Genomic DNA, 20,442 nt, shown 5'->3' on the forward strand with positions numbered 1-20,442 from the left:
TCGGAGGGGGGACGGGCACGTGACTTTTCCATCACCTGGTGGGCGGGGGAGCCTGAGTCTGGAGGAGTGGCCGGGAGTGGGCACTGCGCCCGGGAGGGTTTCCCAATGCCCAGTGAGGAGAGCGGCTTGAAGGCATGACCTCTCATCTCCCACCCACCCAGCATCCTCAGAGGTTTTCAGAAGTGAGTGGGCTGTTTTCAGAAATAAAGCTGTCAAACCCTTGGTGCAGATTACCTGTTGCAATGATGGAGTAAGTCTCTCCTTGGCTTCCAGGGCTGGTGGGACGCCTCGTCCCCCTAGGTGGTGGGGGGCAGGTCAAACCCGACACACAGCACCCTCGTCACGGAGGGTCAGGCAGCTGTGTGGACAGAGCTAAAGGAGTAAGCAGTTAGGATTTGAAGCGAATCTCCATGTGTGTAATTTTGACAACCTGAAATGTCTCAAAAGAGAATAAATGGATTTTTGCAAACCAGTTTGTGAATGCAGAATTCCTTCCTGCCAATAGAGGTCCCCGCACACAGCGGGCACTCCCTCGCTGCGCTCCGTGACTGGGCACCGTCCGTGCGCTAACAGCCAGGAGCACCCCCGCCCTGCAGGAGCCCCAGCCTGAGAGTCCGCAGTAGCCCAGTCAGAGAGCACAGCTTTCAGCTTGCCGTCATTTCTTCTGAGACACAACTGCTAAATTAAATAGCATATTAGTATCAGCTTACATCCTTATTTTACATATCTTTAATTTTGTAGACTCCAAGGTTAGCATGATCTGAAATAATTAAAATTATTATCTCCTTGTTCAATTAGAGTGGCCTTAAAACAGGACATCTCTGATATAGTTTTTAGATTAAGTTATAAATGTTCACTTTAGAACTACCTGAAGATTGATAGAGATGCATTTGAAAAGCATTATTTTTTTATTGATTCTTAATGTAGTAAATTACTGAAGTTATTTGGCAGCAAACAGAACCAGCCTGAGATGTGGCTCACACCGCCCGTCCGGGCAGGGGCACGGTTTGCATTAATTGCATGGCGACTGCACTCACTTATATTAAAAGGCTTCTACCGTAATTAATCCTTTTTATTTCAGATCATTTTGGCACAATTTCTAGCTATAAACACTCATAAAAGACAGACAGTTGAAAAATACGTTACAGGTTTTCTCCATATACCTATTGCTATGTTTTCGTGACAAGTAGTTATTGATACGCTTCTAGGAACAAGTGTGCAGCGGACTGAGGATTGAGGCCAATATGAAAAATGCTAAGTGGATTATTTTGCATAAAAAATTGGCAGCTTTTGAGGTTGTATAATTAACCTGTGTTTAGGAAATACCTTGATTTACGCTTACATTTGTATCTCAGTTGCATACATTATGGAAATTTAATTTATAATCCATTTAGCTGATGCAGCCACAGTTTTTAGTGCTATCATTTATTAGTGCTTGTATATTAAATGCTCTAAAGGCTTAAACCTGCCTCGTGTAAAAAATTATACCTGTGCATTTACATTTTATGAGTCACAGTGGAGTTTCTGTTTAAAATTCAGGTAGCTCTGATGGATTGAGTGGACTTCACAAGTTTATTGTTACTAATGCAGGAATGGCAAACAATGACCTTCCATACTCAACACCCGATGATTTACTCTCTGAGTTTACTCACAGCCTACCGTACAAATGAGGCTTTTCTCGACACCTGGGATCAGTCTTGTCTCTGCAGAATGCTCCTTAGCTTTGACGGCATCATTCATTAGAAGTAATGGGGTTCCTAAGTGGGCCAGGTTAATAGTATTGGCCATCCTTAACTTGAGGCAAAGCCTGGCGTCTCAAAACAGCCCTTCTTTACATCGTCAGGAGAGGACCTAAGTGCCGGTTGCCATTTTATTACGCATTCATTCATTAAGAAAGCCTTTTTTGCCTTTTTTTTCAGAACTAATTGAGCAATCATCAGTCTTCAAATCAGAGAAGTGCGGGGACATAGCTGGAGGGGGAGAGGGTGAGCCTGAACTCCAAGTGTGGTGACCACCCTCGGGGAGGTGGTGTCCAGGAGCCCACGCAGTGCCCTCTGGATGTTCACCTCTGGGAGGACGTTCGCCTCTGGAAGGACGTTCGCCTCTGGGAGGACGTTCGCCTCTGGGAGGACGTTCGCCTCTGGGAGGATGCTCTCTTTGGGGGGACGTTTCGTGGCTGCAGTCCATGGCTGTTTTGTAGCCTGCTCCAGTCACATCAGTGGGCGAGAGCTAAAATGTGGGTCTCAGAGGGTATCTGAGCCTAATGTGAGCATGTAAGGTTGGTGAATTTAAGGGTCATGATTGTAGATTGCCCTGTGTGTGAGATGGTTGTGCAGGGGTGCAGCAGTGCTGGCTGTGTGCACACGAAAGGGCCCCTCTGAGGTGGGCCATGGCACAAGCCTGCCATCTCGTGTGGGGAGGTGGGGCAGGGCAGAAGTGACATCACACACGTCTGTCTCAGGAGCCTTGTGCTTAGCATTTGGGGGGTGTGGGTATGGCCAGGTGGCAACCTTTCTGTGGGAAGAGCAGCTGTGGTCACTGAGCTAAGAATGCTACTTTCTCCCCATTTGATGGTTGAAAAAAAATCTAAAGAATAATTGTCTTCCTTGATGTCGAAAATTACACGAAACCCAACTTTGGCACATGGTGCCCGTGCCCTCACTCAGTGTGCTCCAGCCGGAAGAGAGGGCTGGTCACTGGGGTACTCTGGCCTGCCTGCTACTGTGGGTAGGACTGTGACCCCCAGGAAGACTCACTCAAATTCTAATAGCCTGTACCTGTGAGAGAAAGTGAAAGTGATAGTCGCTCAGTCACTCTCTGTGACCCCATGGGCTGTAGCCCGCCTGGCTTCTCTGTCCGTGGAATTGTCCCGGTAAGAATACTGGCGTGGGCAGCTGTTGCCTTCACCCAGGGATCTTCCCAGCCCAGGGACTGAACCCAGGTCTCCTGCATCGCAACCGACTCTTCACTGCTGAGCCACCAGGGAAGCCCTGGCCCTATGAGTGTGACCTTATTTGGAAAGACGTCTTTGCGTATGTGAGCAAGCTCAGGAGGCCATCCTGGGTGGGGTGGGTCCCAGGATCCAGTGAGTGGCATCTGCATCAGAGGCAGGAGGGCGCGGTGGAGGCACAGAGCAGGTTGAGGGGGAGCAGCCCCGCAGAGGCTGGGGGGCTGGCAGCTGGCAGGACCTTCCCAGAGAGTGTGGCCTGCTGACACCTGGGTTCAGACCTTTCCAGACTGCGTTGTGTGAAGCCACTGGTCGGCACACTTACTGCAGCAGCCCCGGGAGGCTGACCCACCTGCAGAGGCTTCACAGGAAAACTTGGCAGACCCCCGCCACACTCGAGCCCTCAGGCCCCCTGCCGTCTGTTGTAGGGCTCTCTGCATGGGGCGTGTGTGTGAACGCCTGCGCTGTGGGCTGGCACGTGGTGGCGCTTGCATCCTCGTCCGCGTGGGGAGAGGAGTCTGCCGCCTCGGGTCCGCGTGGGAAGAGGAGTCAGCTGCCTTGGGCCCGGCTGAGCACCCGGCCTCGCCTGCAGGCAGGGTGAGAGGCGGCCCTATGAAGTGCTAATCAGTGGCCCCTGCTCTCGCTCACAGGCCCTCTATGAGAACATGCTGGTGGAGCTGCCCTTTGCTGGCTTCTTCCTGTCCAAGCTGCTGGGGACCAGTGCCGACGTGGACATCCACCACCTGGCGTCCCTAGACCCCGAGGTGTACCGGAACCTGCTCTTCCTCAAGAGCTACGAGGGCGACGTGGAGGAGCTGGGGCTGAACTTCACGGTGGTGAACAACGACCTCGGAGAGGCCCAGGCAAGTGGGGCTGGGGCTCCAGCACCCGCGCGCATCCTGCAGCGTGCGCTCGCCGACATGACGCCTCGGAGAGGCCCAGGCAGGTGGGGCCGTCACACCTGGGTGTCCCCATCTGCACACGCGGGCTTCATGCTGTGGGAGCTTGCGTACATTTCAGTTAGAGACTTGCAGGGCAGAGCCAGAGCTCAGAGAGCCAGCCGAGTGCCGCCTCAGCTCCCCTCCTGCGTGCGGCTGGGAGGCACCCTGCCTTTCTGCCTCGTTTCTGGAGCCTCGGGCTCAGGGGTGCTTCTTGGCTTCTCGCCCTGTAAAGTGGCCCTCAGCTGCTGAACCTGTCCATCTGGGTGCTCTCGCTATTTTTACCCGTAAAAAAAAAATACTAGAAATTCAAACTAAGTTTTGTGATAGCTGCTTTACTGAGGTATAATCCATGTACCATAAATTCCACCCTCTACCGTGTGCAATGAGGGTCAGTGCAGCCAGCGCCGACATCCAAATTGTGGGAGACTTGGGCCGCACGGAGGAGACACTGTGCCCGCTGGCAGGCCGTGCCTGCCCCGGCCCAGCCGCGCCCTGCTGCTCCCGCCCCCGGGCCCTGTCCTCTGCACAGTCTTCACGCCTGGGGTCGCAGGGCGTGCGGCCTGTGGCACTTCACTTCCTGGGGGCCACAAGGGCTGGTGCTTTTCCCCCCTTTTCCAGTCTAGTGGCGTCCAGAAATGGCGTATGGATTGACCACCTTTTCTTCACCAGTTGATGGGCGTCTGAGTTGTTTCCGCTTTTTTGGTTCTTGTGAATAATACTGCCACGTACGTTCACGTGCTACGTGCACACGGAATTATTCTAGTCCATGAGAGCAGGGGCGGTAGTGGCCCAGGGGCCTGGGTTGGCCATGTGGAGCTGCTCGCAGAAGGTGCGGGCGGGGCAGTAGGGGCTTGGCATGCCGCTCCGCCGCATTCCCGTGATTCCCAGAACTTCTCAGAGTGCATACGGGCAAACGAGATTGTTTGGTAATATCTCGTTGGATTTTTGAAGTAACCGGTTTGTACGATGGTCCTCATTGAATCACTTTATTTCTGGTGTTTTTAAGTGCCCTTTGCTTCCCTGTGCAATATGCAGTTAATTCTGGAGAGAATAGGAAGACAGCAAATGACTCTGGAGGAGAAGTGTTATTCACTTCAAATTTAAGACTACAGAGCTAATTCGACTAACCATAGCATAAAACATAATTTTTTTGCCCTGATTAAAATAATTTCATTTAGCATTTTCTCAGTATCAGTTTCTCTTTTCCTATTGTTATACTCCATCACCAGTATTCTCATTTTCAGAAATTTTTCTCCATTTTTCTATTTAATATTAACACTTTATCTGGCAAGAGTTGAAGCAAACTGTGTACATAAAACAGAACTATATTATAGTTCCAGTTAACATTCTAATGAGAATGGATTGCGATGAATTTAACTATACAAAATGTTTAAGAGTAGCTGTGACTTGGTGTCTATTTGGAATTCTAAAATTATCTTGGTGTCTTTATACTTGTAATATGTTTTCAATCAGATTAAAAGAATTCTAACTCTTCGAAAGTACCCAGCTGTGTGTTTCTCATTCACATTTGGTTCCAGACAAATGCGTCTTTTGCAGGGAAACTGCATCTTTCCTGTTGCCCTGACACAGATCTATGAGACGGATAGTCTTTTTTGCAACTCGTGGTTGGATTTTAACTGTGAAAGTAGTGTTAGCTTTAGACTTCATAATTGCTTCTCTAACTTTTTGTTATTACTTGATTTCTAGTCCAGGCTTTCAGAAGTTATCGGCTTTGCCAGCTTAAAAGTAACTGCATATTAAATAGGTCCTAGTGTTCAGTCCAGGCGGCACTGAATGTCAGCTCACCCCCACAGTGCCTGACCCCGGGGTGCGGCGCTGACCATTGATTTTGGCGAACACGCACACTGAACTCATTTGGATGTTTTTCTCTCTCCTTCCCTGCTTACCTCCACGCTGCTCTTTCTTCCTCTTCCTTCGTCACTCAGAAGATACTGGTGAGTGGGTATTGGCCTTGAGCTCGGCAGAGGAGGTGTGTTTTGACTGTAAGAGCACACTCATTCTCACAAGAGGCAGATATGGTCTGTGTTGTGAGATCTGTGCTGTTTAGCACAATAGAAGCTCAGCAAGAGTGCTCCTGGAGGGCTGCCTGAAGAAGGCCCATTATGGGTGATAAGGGGTCACCAGGTCAGTGAACCGATTTGGACGAGGCTGAAGTTTAGCATTCATGGAGGAGAGTAGATGGAGATGCTGTGGAGAACCTTTCGAGGCCTCAGGCTTCAGGAACGCTGGACCTACACCTGTTAGGGTAAGAGCCTAACAGGTGTGTTTCAGAGCTGCTAGGAGAGGGCTTCCCTGTGGCTCAGATGGTAAAGGGCCCGTCTGCAGTGCAGGGGACCTGGGTTCCATCCCTGGGTTGGGAAGCTCCCCTGGAGAATGAAATGGCAAGCCACTCCAGTATACTTGCCTGGAGAATGCCACAGACAGAAGAGGCTGTGGGGCCCCAAAGAGTCGGACAGGACTGAGCGGCTGACACTCTCACTTTCAGGAAAGGGAAAGATGAGAAAGCATCTGGGTGTGCTGTCAGCAGAAGCGGAGGTTCTGGTTCTGTGAGCCCGAGTGTCTCTGGGTCAGGCAGTTCCAGAATTCAGAGAAACTACAGTTTGGTTAAGCAATCAATGAAAGGCCTGATGAGAGGACTTCAACTGTAATGTTCATCTTGCAAATTAGATTCTGTACATCAGCCTCCAGGACTAAGGTTTGGTTTGAGTTGGAGAAGAGGTGCACTGGGTGGGACGTTCTGGTACTGAACTCCTCCAGCAGCTGCTGGCCCCCCCCACCCGCTGTCTGTCTCCAGGACTGGCGGCCTCAGCCCCTCCGGTGAGTGGAGGCAGGCGCGCTTGTCCCTCAGTGACTGGCTCACCTCACTGAGCACAGTGCCCTCCAGGGCCACTGTGATGCACAGCAGGCGTCGGAGCTCCTAAAGCTGATGAGTCTGCTGTTGCTGGGCACGTTCCGTTTGTTCATCCAGCTGTTGATGGACACGACCTACCATTGCTGTATAAATATCTGTGGGGGCCCTGTGTTCAGGTATTTGGAGTGTGTGCCTAGAAGTGGAATCATTGGGTCATACAAAGGTTCTGACTTTTCCACGTGCTCTTTCTTCTACACTTATTTTCTGCTTTTTCCCTCTGTTTCTTAAGCTATAGCCCTTGGAGCAGGTGTGAAGTGCTGGGGTGTCACACACAGCACACAGAGCCCCTCAGGAGAACAGGAGAGGCTTTGTGTCTTTTTCTTTCTTCCTCCCTAGACTCAGAAGTGTTCTGTAGCTAATGTACCATTGTGATGTCTTCTAAAAAGCAAAGCAGAAAGCATGCACACAGAGTCACACATCCTCCTGTCTAAACCTTCTTGGTATTTTTTAGATGACCGTCTTTGTGGTTTTTGAGTTTTCCATCTCTCTTAGTCTGTAAAGCTCTCTGTTTCAGAAATAGGTGGGACTGAATCCTAACCAGTGACAAGGAAGTAATGCTTCCCCCTGCCTGCTGAGGTCCAGGCGTCTCTGTGAGCTGGCAGGGGTGCTCTGAGATGCAGGGGGGTTGCTCAGAGCCGGGTGTCCCTTGGTTGCTTATCTTCTTCCCTCTCATGGAGCTGAAATCTCAGCCCTGCAAAGTGAAAGGCTTTTGAAGACAGGGTTGATCATGGTCAGAAGGAAATGTCAGCGTGCAGTGTTACTGCCCCCTGGCCCCACCTAGTGGGTGTCTTGGGCACGAAATGAAAGCTCTGGGCCCGGGGCTGTGTACGGACCTGTCTGAGGCCTTTGCTAATGGGTGTTCCCCATTTCCCTTCTGAAATAGATGGTAATGGTGCAATGTCGCATACATAAGTGTCCCATTAAAGTGCCACTGATAATACTGTAATCTGTTAAAAGTGAAAGTGTGAAGATGTTCCAGTTATTCATAGAAATTCCCACTGAGTAGAGATTATAGATGATAATGCATAAGAATAATTATACTAAAGAGTCTAATTGGAAAAATTAGAGTCACTGGTAAAGTACTTAATTTGGGGAGAGATCATATGGATTTCTGTAGAAACATATATAAAAACCTAGTTCTCTGATAGAGGTTTAGGTTTATAAAATGTCGTGATTTAAAGATTGGTAGTATGCAAATACTTCATTATGTTAGCAGCTTATGTTAATGAATCTTCCCTTTTAGAATAATGATGTTGCTCTCAAATTTTTTTCTTTAATCAATATGGCTGCTTGTTAGCCTACTTAAAAAAGAACATGAAATTTCAGATCACTGATTTATACACATATGTCCCTTGAGGAGAATGCTCAGGGTTTAAGATAGATCCATAAATAATCATCTGTTCTGTAGAAAAGCATTGAACTCAAGTCACGAGACCTTGGTTAAAGCCTGGGTTTTGCTGCTTTGCTGTGTGCCCTTGGGCGAGGCGTGGAGCGGAGCTCCTCCAGCAGGGGACGGGCGGCCGGGAGGGTGGGGCAAGCGCCAGCGGCGCCGGTGCACTCGCGGTGGCCCCTGTGCATTCGCCGTGGCCCCTGTCCGCGTGTGCCTGCACCTGCATGTGCGTGGCAGCAGCGGCGCAGGCGTGACTGCGCCTGCGCGTCTTGGAGGCCACGGTGTGCAGACCTCCCAGACTGCCGGCGCTCCTCAGAATGGAGCTCCCAGGGACAGGTGTGACGTGATGCCTTTCAGGTGCAGCAGTCACCCCTGCAGAGTTGCAGGAAATGCTGCTGGTAACGGGGCTGGGGGCCTCTGTGTTCCAGATCATGGGCACCACCCCCTTTAGTACCCGCCTGCCTGTGATCCAGGCTGTCTCAGCCGTGACCCAGAGCAGCCCGCACCCACCCGGCGCCTTGTCGGACCTCGCTCCTCTGGTGCTGAGAGCGCGAATCTGGAGCGGTGAAGTGTCGTCAGACCCTGCGGGCGGCCCTGACCACACGTGGCTGTGTAACCTTCCCACAGAGCGTTTAGGTAGAGCTTTGAGCAGCTTCTAAAGTACCTCTTTGGTAAAGCGATACTTTTTTTAAAGGGGAGTGGTGGTGGTGAAATGCCGTCCCTCAGAGGGAGTCGGCGTATTTGCGCTGCCCCTGGAATACAGCGGCTCCGCAGAGGCCCGAGGCGGAGAAGGAAGCTGTGGTGCGGGCAGCGTCGAGCGCTCCCCCAGGCGCCCCCGCTGGCAGTGGCCCCCGGCCCCCGTACACCAGGGCTCTGCAAGTCTCCCGTTGTAAGTCAGGCGGACGCGTCTCTAGTCGTCTGTGGAGTTTCGTCAGTCAGCTTTACTTGTGTGAGTTCACGTAGTCCCAGCCTAAGGTGGATAAGGCACGTCACCACCTCATTGACGACAGCGGGCTTTGGGGGCCGAGGGCCTCCTCGGTGGCACGTACTGAAATGGGGGCAGGGCGCCCGAGTCCGGCTCCTCCCCACTGTACCCCAGGGACGCCCCGTGGCGTCCTGACGCTGCACTCGACCCAAGAGTGTGTGTCCCTGTGCGGCGATGCAGAAGCTCTGTCACAGGCCTGCAGGTGCGAAAGAAACGGACTATCCAGTGTGCCTGATGGAGACCACTGCCCTCTGCATCACGTCTGCAGTACTGTACAGCCACCTGATGCAAAGAGCTGACTTAGCTGAAAAGACCCTGATGCTGGGAAAGACTGAGGGCAGGAGGAGGGGAGGACAGAGGAGGAGATGGCTGGATGGCACCACCGACTCAAAGGCCATGCATGAGTTCGGGTGAACTCCAGGAGTTGGTGATGGACAGGGAGACCTGGCGTGGTGCAGTTCATGGGGTCGCAAAGAGTCGCACACAGCTGAGCGACTGGACTGAACTGAACTGAACAGTAGTCATAGAGATCTAGAGGGGGTGTATGTTGCCTGTGCACGGCATTAATTCCTTACATCGCCTTTTCTCCACAGTGACGCCCTTCTGACCTTTGCTGATCGTTTGGTTCATATCTTTGCCCTTTGTGATCTCTAATTTCTTTTGTAACGAAATGCCATGATTGCATTGTAACATGGACCCTCAGGACTTTGCAGAAAGCCGGGGTGGTTAGTGAGCGACGATGCAGAGTAGCATGCTGAGCTCTGGAGGCCCCGTCAGAGGGCTCTTCCTGTCTTTGAGGCCACGTGCGGTGGCTGCACACTTCTCACTGAAGTGTTCATGTGTGGAGCAACACAGCCACATTCCCTTCAGATTAGCGCTTCTTGCTCTTGTTTTGCCCTGTGGCTATACTCGGAGACAGTTCCAACTCTTGTTTTAAATCCACAGGTAGTTGAACTGAAATCTGGTGGGAAGGACATCCCGGTGACCAGTGCCAATCGCATTGCGTACATCCACCTGGTGGCCGACTACCGGCTGAACCGGCAGATCCGCCCGCACTGCCTGGCGTTCCGGCAGGGCCTGGCCAACGTGGTGAGCCTGGAGTGGCTGCGGATGTTCGACCAGCAGGAGATCCAGGTCCACTTCTTGTGTTTGGGGACACAGTTGTTTCCTGACATGAAAATCTTTCTTAAAATCCACCTCAAGTTTTATAATGTGAACTTTTTTTTAGGTGTTGATTTCTGGTGCACAAGTTCCCATAAGTCTAGAGGACCTAAAATCCTTTACAAACTATTCAGGTATGTTATCACTGCTTGTTTTTTATTCCTGAATATGTTACCCGTGGTCACGTTTCCAAAGTAATTGTAATGAACTCCTTTATATGGGCAGTTTGCCCGCATGGTTTAACACACGGGCAAGATGAGGTTACAGTGAAATCCACTTCCTGTTCCTGTTTCCTCCCCTGTCCATTCCTCCCCTGCCTCGGCCCACCATGAGCACCACTGTGCTTGGCGTCTTCCCGTGCCCACACACAGGTGCAAACCCCACTCCTGCTTCCTCTGTGCGTGCTGCTCTGCATCCTGCTTTTTTCTCCTCGTAGCCTGCCCTCTTAAGCCGCTGTGTGCTGTGCTAAGTCACTTCAGCATTACCTCTTTGTGACGCTGTGGGCCACAGTTCACAAGGCTCCTCTGTCCATGGGACTCTCCAGGCAAGAGGAGTGGAGTAGGTGGCCGTTTCCTCCTGCAGGAGATCTTCTCCACCCAGGGATCGAGCCTCATTTTCTTAATGCCTCCTGCATTGGCAGGCAGGCTCTTCACCACTAGTGCCACCTGGGAAGCCCTCCTAAGCCTCTCCTTAAGGCCATAGGGTTGGGTCCAGTCTTCTGCTTTGAAAAACAGTGCTAAACCCCCCCTCCCCCCGCAAAAAAAGAGACCACTAACAAAAGTTTGACTTCCCTGGTGGTGAGGTGGAAATAAGAATCTGCCTGCCATTGCAGGGGACGTGGGTTCAGTCCCTGAGCTGGGCCGGTCCCACATGCTGTGCAGCAGCTTGGCCGGTGCTGCACAACGACTGCAGCCCGTGTGTCACAGCAAGAGAAGCCACGGCCGTGAGAATCCCACGCACCACACCAGGGGCAGCCCTCACTGACCGGAGAGGAGCACGGCGCAGTGCCGGCTGCAGGGCCGCCTGGCGGCGTGGCCACTGGACCACCAGGAAGTCCCATTAACTGCACTTTACGTATTTGAGGGCAAGGAAAAAGAAAAAGAAAACAATGCTGCTTCAAACAACTACTATTATTTTGGTGTCTTTTCCTTAATCATAGTCTCTTATTCTAGTATTTTCAGGGTTTTTTTTGTTAAAAGTCAACAGACTGATTTTTAAATTTATATGAAAATGTTAAGGACCTAAAATAGTCAAAATATTTTGTAGGAGCAAAGTTGAAAGACTAACACTGATTTAAAACTTACTCTAGGGGCTTCCAAAGAATGTTCAAACTACCATACAATTGCACTCATCTCACATACTAGCAAAGTAATGCTCAAAATTCTCCAAGCCAGGCTTCAACAGTACATGAACCGTCAACTTCCAGATGTTCAAGCTGGATTTAGAAAAGACAGAGATCAAATTGCCAACATCTGTTGGATCATAGAAAAAGCAAGAGAGTTCCAGAAAAACATCTGTTTCTGCTTTATTCACTACGCCAAAGCCTTTGACTGTGTGCGTCACAACAAACTGTGGAAAATTCTTAAAGAGATGGCAATACCAGACCATCTTGCCTGCCTCCTGAGAAATCTGTAAGCAGGTCAAGAAGCAACAATTAGAACTGGACATGGAAAAACAAATGGGTTCCAAATCAGGAAAGGAGTACGTCAAGGCTGTATATTGTCACCCTGCTTATTTAACTTATATGCAGAGTACATCATGCAAAATGTCGGGCCAGGGGGGTGGGAGAGGGGTTTAGGTTTGGGAATGCATGTACACCCGTGGTGGATTCATGTCAATGTATGGCGAAACCAACACAGAATTGTAAAGTAAAATAAAAAATAATAAAAATAAAAAATGTCGGGCTGGATGAAGCACAAGCTGGAATCAAGATTGCTGGGAGAAACAGCAGTAACCTCAGATATACAGATGACACCACCCTTATGGCAGAAAGCCAAGAACTAAAGATCGTCTGAATGAAAGTGAAAGAGGAGAGTGAAAAGTTTGGCTTAAAACTCAACAGTCAGAAAACTAAAATCATGGCATCCGGTCCCATCACTTCATGGCAAATAGTGGAGAACCAATGGAAACAGTGCGAGACTTTTATCTTTTGGGGCTCCAAAATCACCACAGATGGTGACTGTAGGCATGAAATTAAAAGACGCTTGCTCCTTGAAAGAAAAGCTATGACCAACCTAGACAGCATATTAAAAAGCAGAGACATTACTTTGCGAACACAGGTCCATCTAGTCAAAGCTATGATTTTCCAGTAGTCATGTATGAATGTGAGAGCTGGACTGTAAAGAAAGTGCCAAAGAATTGATGCTTTTGAGCTGTGGTGTTGAAGAAGACTCTTGAGAGTCCCTTGGACTGCAAGGAGGTCCAACCAGTCCATCCTAAAGGAAATCAGTTCTGAATATTCATTGGAAGGACTGATGCTAAAGGTGAAACTCCAGTACTCTGGCCACCTGATGCAAAGAACTAACTCGTTGGAAAAGACCCTGATGCTGGGAAAGATTGGAGGCGGGAGGAGAAGGGGACAACAGAGGATGAGATGATTGGATGGCATCACCGACTCAGTGGACATGAGTTTGGGTAAACTCCGGGAGTTGGTGATAGACAGGAAGGCCTGGCGTGCTGCAGTTCATGGGGTCGCAAAGAGTCGGACACGACTGAGCAACTGAACTGAACTGATAGGGGCTTCCTTGGTGGCTCAGTAGTAAATAGTCCGCCTGCCAATACAGCAGACAGCCAGTTCAGTCCCTGGTCCAGGAAGATTTCACATGCCATACAGCAACTAAGCCTGTGCACCACAGCTGCTAACGCCTGCACACCTTGGAGCCCATGCTCTGCAACTAGAGAGGAGGCCCCACTCTGCGATGAGAGAAAGCCTATGTGCAGCAGCAAGGACCCAGCACAAACAAAAAGGTGTAACAGTATTTTTTTAAAGACATTGTGGAATTGTCACAAGGATAGGCATACTGGTTGATGGAGAGCAATAGGGAAACAAACAAACCCTTAGATTTACAGCCAGTGACTTTCAGCAGCTCAGTGGTGCTGGAATGGTGTGCACTTGGAAAAGAAGTGCTTAGACCTTGACCTCACACAGTGTGCAGAAGTGAGTTCAACAGGATCAGAGGCCTGTAGTTAAAAGCCAGAACTGTAAAACTTCTGGAAGAACATAGGAGAAAGTTCTCATGACTTTTGGACTAGGCAGAGTTTTTACTTGTACACCAAAAGCATGGTCTAGAAAAAAGAAATGGATAGAAATTTTGACGTCCTCAAAATTAAAAGATTTTGTGCTTCAAAAAATACCATCAGAAAAGTGAAAAAAGGTTAAGAGAAAATATTTTCAAATAATGTATCTAATAATGGTTTCTGTTCCTTTGTACACATTATATATCAAGAACTTCTGCAACTTAATAGTAAAATAAATAATTGGTTTTTAAAACATGGGGAAAAAACAAAAGTGTTTCATTTAAGATATATACAAATATCTGGTAAGCAAATAAGTACATGAACACTATTAATCATTAAAGAAATGCAAATTAAACTGCAGTGCAATACTACGTCATATCCACTGAAATGACTTCTCAAAAAGAGAGCAAAACTCAGCCTTAATATGTGAAGAGATTTGAACTCTCTTGACTGGTAGCAATGTAAAATGTAGAACTTCTTTGGAAAAGTTTACAGGTTATATAAAAATGTAGAACTGGATTTTTGCATACGAATGAAGCTGTACCCACAAGTCACACCATAAACAAAAATTAACTCAAAATGGCTCAAGAACCTTAGTACCAAAGTCTTAGGAGAACACAGGGATAGCTCATGACCTTGGATTTGGCAGTAAGTTCTTAGATACGACATCGGAAGCATGACCAGAAACAGGAAAGGTGAATAAATGGAGCTTCATCAAAATTAGATTTATGCATCAGAGAACATTATTAAGAAGGTGAAAAGACAGCCTTCAGAATGGGAGAAAACACTTGGAAATCATGTATCTGGTGAGGGTCTGGTACCCAAAATGCATAAAGAACCCTTACAGCTCAATAGGCAGACAGGCTGGTTCAACAACGGGCAAAGGACTTGAGTAGACCTTTGCCAAAGAAGAAGATACAACCGAAGGCCAGTGTGCTCCAGACGATGTTCAGCGGACTACCCACTAGGGAAATGAAAACCAGAGCCCAGGGAGAGGCGCACAGGCCGAAGACAAGTGTTGGTGAGGGGGTGGTGAAGCTGGAGCCCTCATCCATCACTGGTGGGAGCGTGAAGTAGCAGCTGTGGAAAACGGTGGTTCCCAGAAAGCTCAGTGTAGAATTACTCTGTAAACCAGCAACTCTGCTCCCAGGTCCTGCACCCAAGGGGATGGAGGCAGGGGCCAAAACACCTGTGTTCCCGACACATTGCTCACAAGAGCCAGAAACGGGAAATAACCGCAGTATCCGCTGAGATGATAGATAAGGAAGTGTGCTATAGGGTGGGACTTTCACCAAGTCTAAAGGAATGACGTTCAAGTACACGCTTCAGGGTGGATGAACTCTTGAAAGCATTATGATAAATGAAATGACAGACACAGAGGATGCATGTTGTAGGACTCACCTTACATGGAATACCTCGAAGAGGCAGTCTCCTCAGTGCTGGACTCGAGTCACCAGGGGCTGGGAAGAGCATGGGCAGTCCTGCCTCATGAGCGTAGGTGTGTCTGTCTGGGATGATGGGAGTGGTGGCCTGGAGAGGGCGCTGGTGGCTGCCCGGCAGTGTGTGTGGGGTCACACAGCTGAAAGTGGCTTAAATGGTAGGTGTTATGGTGTGTCTTTTACCACAACTAACAAAACCTGTCCAGACTCATCTACCCGGAGCCCTCTGTTCTGTTGAGGGCTATCGCCCCCATCTTTCCTCCAGGGTCACTTTTGAGAAGGCTTTGGAAACGGATATTTATGTAAACATGTGCTTGCATCTCCCCTTTCGGTAATTACTCATTTGTATTTCTCTAAATTGGAACTCTGATGCTTATATCCAGGGAGATCATACCTAAGGTCACATTGTCCTCCCCACCAGTCCAGCCTTTCCTTGCCCAGAAGTGGTCTTGGCCTGTTTGCATTATCCTGTCTGCACTGATAGCATTTACCTTTAACGATCTTAACTGTTCCTATTCCAGTAAATAGATTTAAAATATTACCATATTCATTTTGTTGCCAATTAATACACTTAAGATACTTTATTGATGATATTTCGGTAGTATATTAACAGTGAGGGAACAATATAGAGCAATTATTTTAGTTTTAGGAAGCACTTAACTAGATTAAAAGTTGTAAGTAGCAGATATTACTCTTTAGAGCATTGGTCTAATCGAGTGCTGGGGTTGGTTGTTATCCATGGTCTGTACCTTGTTGTCAGAGGATGGGTGATAAATTTACATACCAAGATGGTTGGTGAAGTAACTCACTCTATTAAAAATCCCCGTGAGTCTGCCGTTTCTGGGTGCTTGACTGTCGCACAAGCCCTGTGTTCTGTAGGGTTTGCTCCCCAGCCGAAGCCAAAGCCCAGCTCCTCGCAGAGCTCTGGAAGCGCCAATCCTGGCAGCACGTTTTGCTGTCAGAGTCCATCTTGTTTGTTCCTCACTCTGGCCTCCGGTGCTTTATCCTTCTGTCCCCTGCATCCTTGCCCATCATCCCCCAGGACAGGGTCAGCTTTGAGCCACAAGCCTCTGCCCCTCACTGGCCTGGCACGACGGAGAGGAGCTGCTCCAGTGCCTTTGGAAGAGCCCCGATTCTGCACTGACCTTGTTTTTCCTGAAGATGTCTTCCTCTTTGTCCTAGGAGGCTACTCTGCCGAGCACCCCGTGATCAAGGTCTTCTGGAGAGTCGTGGAGGGCTTCACGGACGAGGAGAAGCGCAAACTGCTCAAGTTTGTGACCAGCTGCTCCCGGCCCCCCCTCTTGGGGTTTAAGGTACCCAAGCTCGGGGCCCAGCGGTGGGGAGTGGGGAGGGGGGGCAATAGGGGCCGAGTGGCCAAGCCAGGGCGCACACGTCGTTTTCAGGGAACAGTGTTTATTGCAGCGGTCACAGCGCCCAGGCGGTTACTTTTCACCGTGTCTGTAGCCTCATTAACCCAGTGTTTCGACTTGGTCACTGAGGGATTAGCTGTTCTCTGTGTACCTGGAGCTGGTCTTATTTGTTTTTTTTCCTGCGTTCACAGTCCTGACGTATTCCTGGGGTGTCGCTGTGACGAGGCTTAAGCGTGAGCAGACACTGCAGCGGGCGGGCTGACCCTGACGCCCGTCACCCGTCCTGGGGTCTGCAGCGCAGGCTGGCCTCCCTTCCCAGCTGAAGAGGACGCGGGCTCTACGTGCTCGTGGGTCTGTTGCCAGGAGTGATAGAGCAGAAGTTGATCTTTCCTTAGTGCTTCTCTGTTACCTCATTTCACGTTACTTGGTCTTGCTGTGTCGTTGCTGGTAGTTCACGTTGATCTCATAAATTGACTGAATATTCTTATCAGTTGAAATTGGTCATGGGATAGCTTGGATTTTCCTTACAGTAAAAAAAACGAAACTAGGTTTAGTAAAGAGAAAGACAGTGGTTGTGCATAACGTGACGTAATGCCGAGTTAGGGAGCATGTACATTGGGTGTGCTTGTGAAGCTCACAGGTTGGCATTCGTCCTCCAGTAACTCTTCGCCCTCCAGTAACTTTTCATTGATGAGCTGTGTGTTAGTTATTTTACTTTGAAATTACTCACAATGTATAGAAGAGTTGCAAGAATTGAACAGAGGATTTACCAGCCCACACGACCAGCTGTTAACGTTGCGTCGCATTTGTTTCCTCATTCTGTATTCATGTATTTCTTTTCGGAATCATTCGGGAGTAAGTTGAAAATATCATGTTTCTGCACATTTTTCTTGCAACACCAATCTCTCTTAATAACCACAATTAAATTATCAAAGATAAGGAGTGTGCAGTGATAGATTGAGATTATCTAATAGACCAGCAGCTTCAGCATCACCTGAGAACTTATCACAGCTAAACACTGCCAGGGCTCAGCCAGACCCCCTGAATCAGCTCGAGGAGGGGGCCAGCCGCCTGTTTCCACCCGCCCTCAGGCATCGAGGGTGCCTGCAGTGCCTCCAGCCCCGCGGCGTCCTCCGTGGGCCTCGCGCTCCCCAGTCTGGAGTCAGTCTGAGGCCACGCGGTGTGTTGAGTGCCCAGTCGCCTCCAGTCTGTGCTGTCTTCAGCGGTCCAGTCACGTTATCTGAGAATGTCCCTCTGTGCAGTGGAGCAGTTCCACCCTCAGGACACGTGTACTCAAGACGGACACCCTCACGTGTTCACACAGCGCTCACAGAACCGCAGCAGCCCCCAGCTGGTCATGGAGAAAGAGAGTGTGGTCTGTCCAGGCAGTGCGGTATATTCAAAAATTAAACGGAATGGATTGCTGATACAGATGCCCTGTGTGTGAACATTGAGAACGTTGTGGTCAGTGAATGGAGTGAGACACAGGAGGTTGTGTGGTTCCTTTTACACAAAACGTCTTTAAAGGGGTGGAAATGGAGAACTTTGGGGAAGAGATGGCAGCATTCTGAAGTTGAATTAAAACTACATTTAAATGAGTAAATATTATAGTATGTGAATTACACTTTAAAATTTTTTTTAATTGACATTAATAGCTTAATACAGTGTCCCAAAGAATGTCCCAGAACTAGAGCAGTGGGAACGTCCCTGGTCGTCCAGTGGTTGAGAATCCGCCTTGCAATGCAAGGCCCAAGGGTTCCATCCCTGGTTGGGGAGCTAAGACCCCACATGCCCGAAGGCAGCTAAGCCCATGTGCCGCAGCAAAGGCTCCCGCGTGCTGCTAAGACTTAAGGCTTGACGAAGCCAAATGAAATAGAGGACTGGGACAGGGAAGTGGAGACGTGGGGCGCGAGCTGCGGCGCGGGTGCAGCGATTCTGTCTCCACAGGAGGTGGGGGAGCAGTGGGTAGTAAGGTGAGTGGAAGCGATCAGTGAGTAACGCTGCACAGTGGTGCTGGCAGAGCTGAAGTCCCTTCTGTCTTCCAAGTTCTCAGAGGGAGGAAAAAAAGCCTGCAAAACAGGACAGCCAGCGGCAACTGCGTTTACCAGGTAGTAGAGCACAAAGGTGGTGTGGACAGCCACAAAGCAGAAAGCATGGAAGCGAGAGCAGGCTGAAGCGCCAGAGCGGTGAGCATGCAGAGAGGAGACGCAGGTATTAGAAGACTGAGCAACCGCACTCTCACTTTCCCTTTCATGCACTGGAGAAGGAAATGGCAGCCCACTCCAGTGTTCTCGCCTGGAGAATCCCGGGGACAGAGGAGCCTGGTGGGCTGCCATCTAAGGGATCGCACAGAGTTGGACACGACTGACGCGACTTAGCAGCAGCAGCAGCAGCAGCAGGCTTGTAGTGAAGTCTGGAAATCTTGCTCTGTAGGAAGGATTTAAAGAGCAGGAAGAACGCAGATGAAATGTGCCCAGTGGCTCATAGAAATGGAGTTATTAGAAAAGGCTTTCCATCGATCGGGAGTTTTTATTGTCTAGTGATATAAACAGTTACATGAGTTAAATCCTTATATATTAAGATCTTAGTATGATTAGGTAATTTTGTCAGTAACATTTATAAGGAAAGACAAAGCATATAGTTTTAGACAAAGCTTATAGTCTTCCAGTTTCAAAAACCACGCTAAACCTGGAAGAAAACTGAGTGTGTGGTTTCAAGAAGGGAGATTTAGAGGACCTGCTCCATCAGAGAGCTGAGTGGAAGGCATTTGCTCCGGTAGAAATGGGGAGTCTGGCTTGGGGAGTCTGGCTTGAAGAGTCTGGATGCTCTGGCCAGTGGAGGAGCCAGTCGGCATGTCAGAGGTTTGGGGGTGGGAAAGCTGCGGGAGTTGGATTAGCGTTTCCAGCCCCGAGTAGAATTGCGGTTAAAATTCTCTGATCGCCTGTTGATGATCCCGTATAATCATGATTGAGTTATCATTATACCATGAAAAATAATTTTCTGGAAGCCATGAAATAGTCATCCTATTTCAGGGTTTTTTTCAGTGATCGAAATCATATTAAGTGTGAGGATAAGCGTTTTCCGGTGCTTTTGACGTCATCCTTAAGACTCCAGATTTGGGTAAATCACTGTGATGTGTGTGCTCCCCAGTTCGCTCAGGGTGCCTGCTGGCGGGGTGGCAGACTCAGACGTGAAATCAGAGAGTGTATCTTGGCTGAAGCACCCTCGGCAGCCAGGGTGGCCACACGTAATCTGGAAGTTAGGCCTCTGCTCATGGCCAGTTTGCTGAGAAGAGCAGCACCTGCTGAAGCTAATTAAAGCTTAACATGCCTAATGAATGTGACTGTTACAGACACAGAAGTCATTAAAGTGCTGTAGAAAATTGTTCAGTTGCCATCAGGCCTCATAATAAATTGATGATTTTTCTCACTCTGAATTAATGCAAATTCCCATTGTACTCTGCTTAAGTATGCACAGAGTGGTGCCCTTGACTCAGATTTCAATGAAGAACTTCATTTTTTAGGTTCTGAGACTCCAAGTAGGAAATTTAATTAGCATTATGAAGGAAACAGTAAAATGTGGCATATATCTGCAAAATGTATTTCAGACTTTACATTGAGCACTGACTGTGTACAATGATCCTTCTGTTTCACAAATGCGGTGTTTTTAATATATTCAGGCATTTGAGGAAATCGTTTCCCTCAACATCTTCAGGGTGCTAAGTAATAAATGCTTCAGGGTGCTAAGTAGTAAATGCAACAGATATTCTTTCTGTTCCTCTTTTGGTTTTCTGTTGAAACACGTTTGAAGTGGCACGTAAAGTATAATTAGAGGAAAGACAGTGGTTCTAGCACATGCTGCCTGCCACAGAGGTCGCTGAGGTGCGGTCTCCGTTTGCCAGCGGAGGAGCACAGAGATGGGGCCGAGCAGCGCGTGGGCCGCCTCACGCTCAGCGTTGGCCACAGCGTGCCGTGGGGGCCGTGCTCAGCTCGCAGGTGGCGGGTCCAGCTGAGACACGCGCTCGGCTGCTCAGGCACCCG

General features: G+C 49.1%; 1 protein-coding gene across 2 annotated transcripts in view; it reads left to right on the forward strand.

Annotated features, from left to right (window-relative positions):
- UBE3C (ubiquitin protein ligase E3C) overlaps positions 1-20,442 on the forward strand; it is a 108,373-nt gene that overhangs the window by 84,653 nt on the left and 3,278 nt on the right. For both annotated transcript variants that reach the window (XM_040260211.1, XM_040260212.1), the window contains exons 19-22: positions 3,598-3,810; positions 10,141-10,329; positions 10,424-10,490; positions 16,215-16,345. In XM_040260211.1, the coding sequence (XP_040116145.1) occupies positions 3,598-3,810; positions 10,141-10,329; positions 10,424-10,490; positions 16,215-16,345 (600 nt within the window). The remainder of the gene's footprint in view (positions 1-3,597; positions 3,811-10,140; positions 10,330-10,423; positions 10,491-16,214; positions 16,346-20,442) is intronic.

This window comes from Oryx dammah, unplaced genomic scaffold (genome assembly GCF_014754425.2).
Source record: "Oryx dammah isolate SB20612 unplaced genomic scaffold, SCBI_Odam_1.1 HiC_scaffold_18, whole genome shotgun sequence".
NCBI lineage: Eukaryota > Metazoa > Chordata > Mammalia > Artiodactyla > Bovidae > Oryx > Oryx dammah.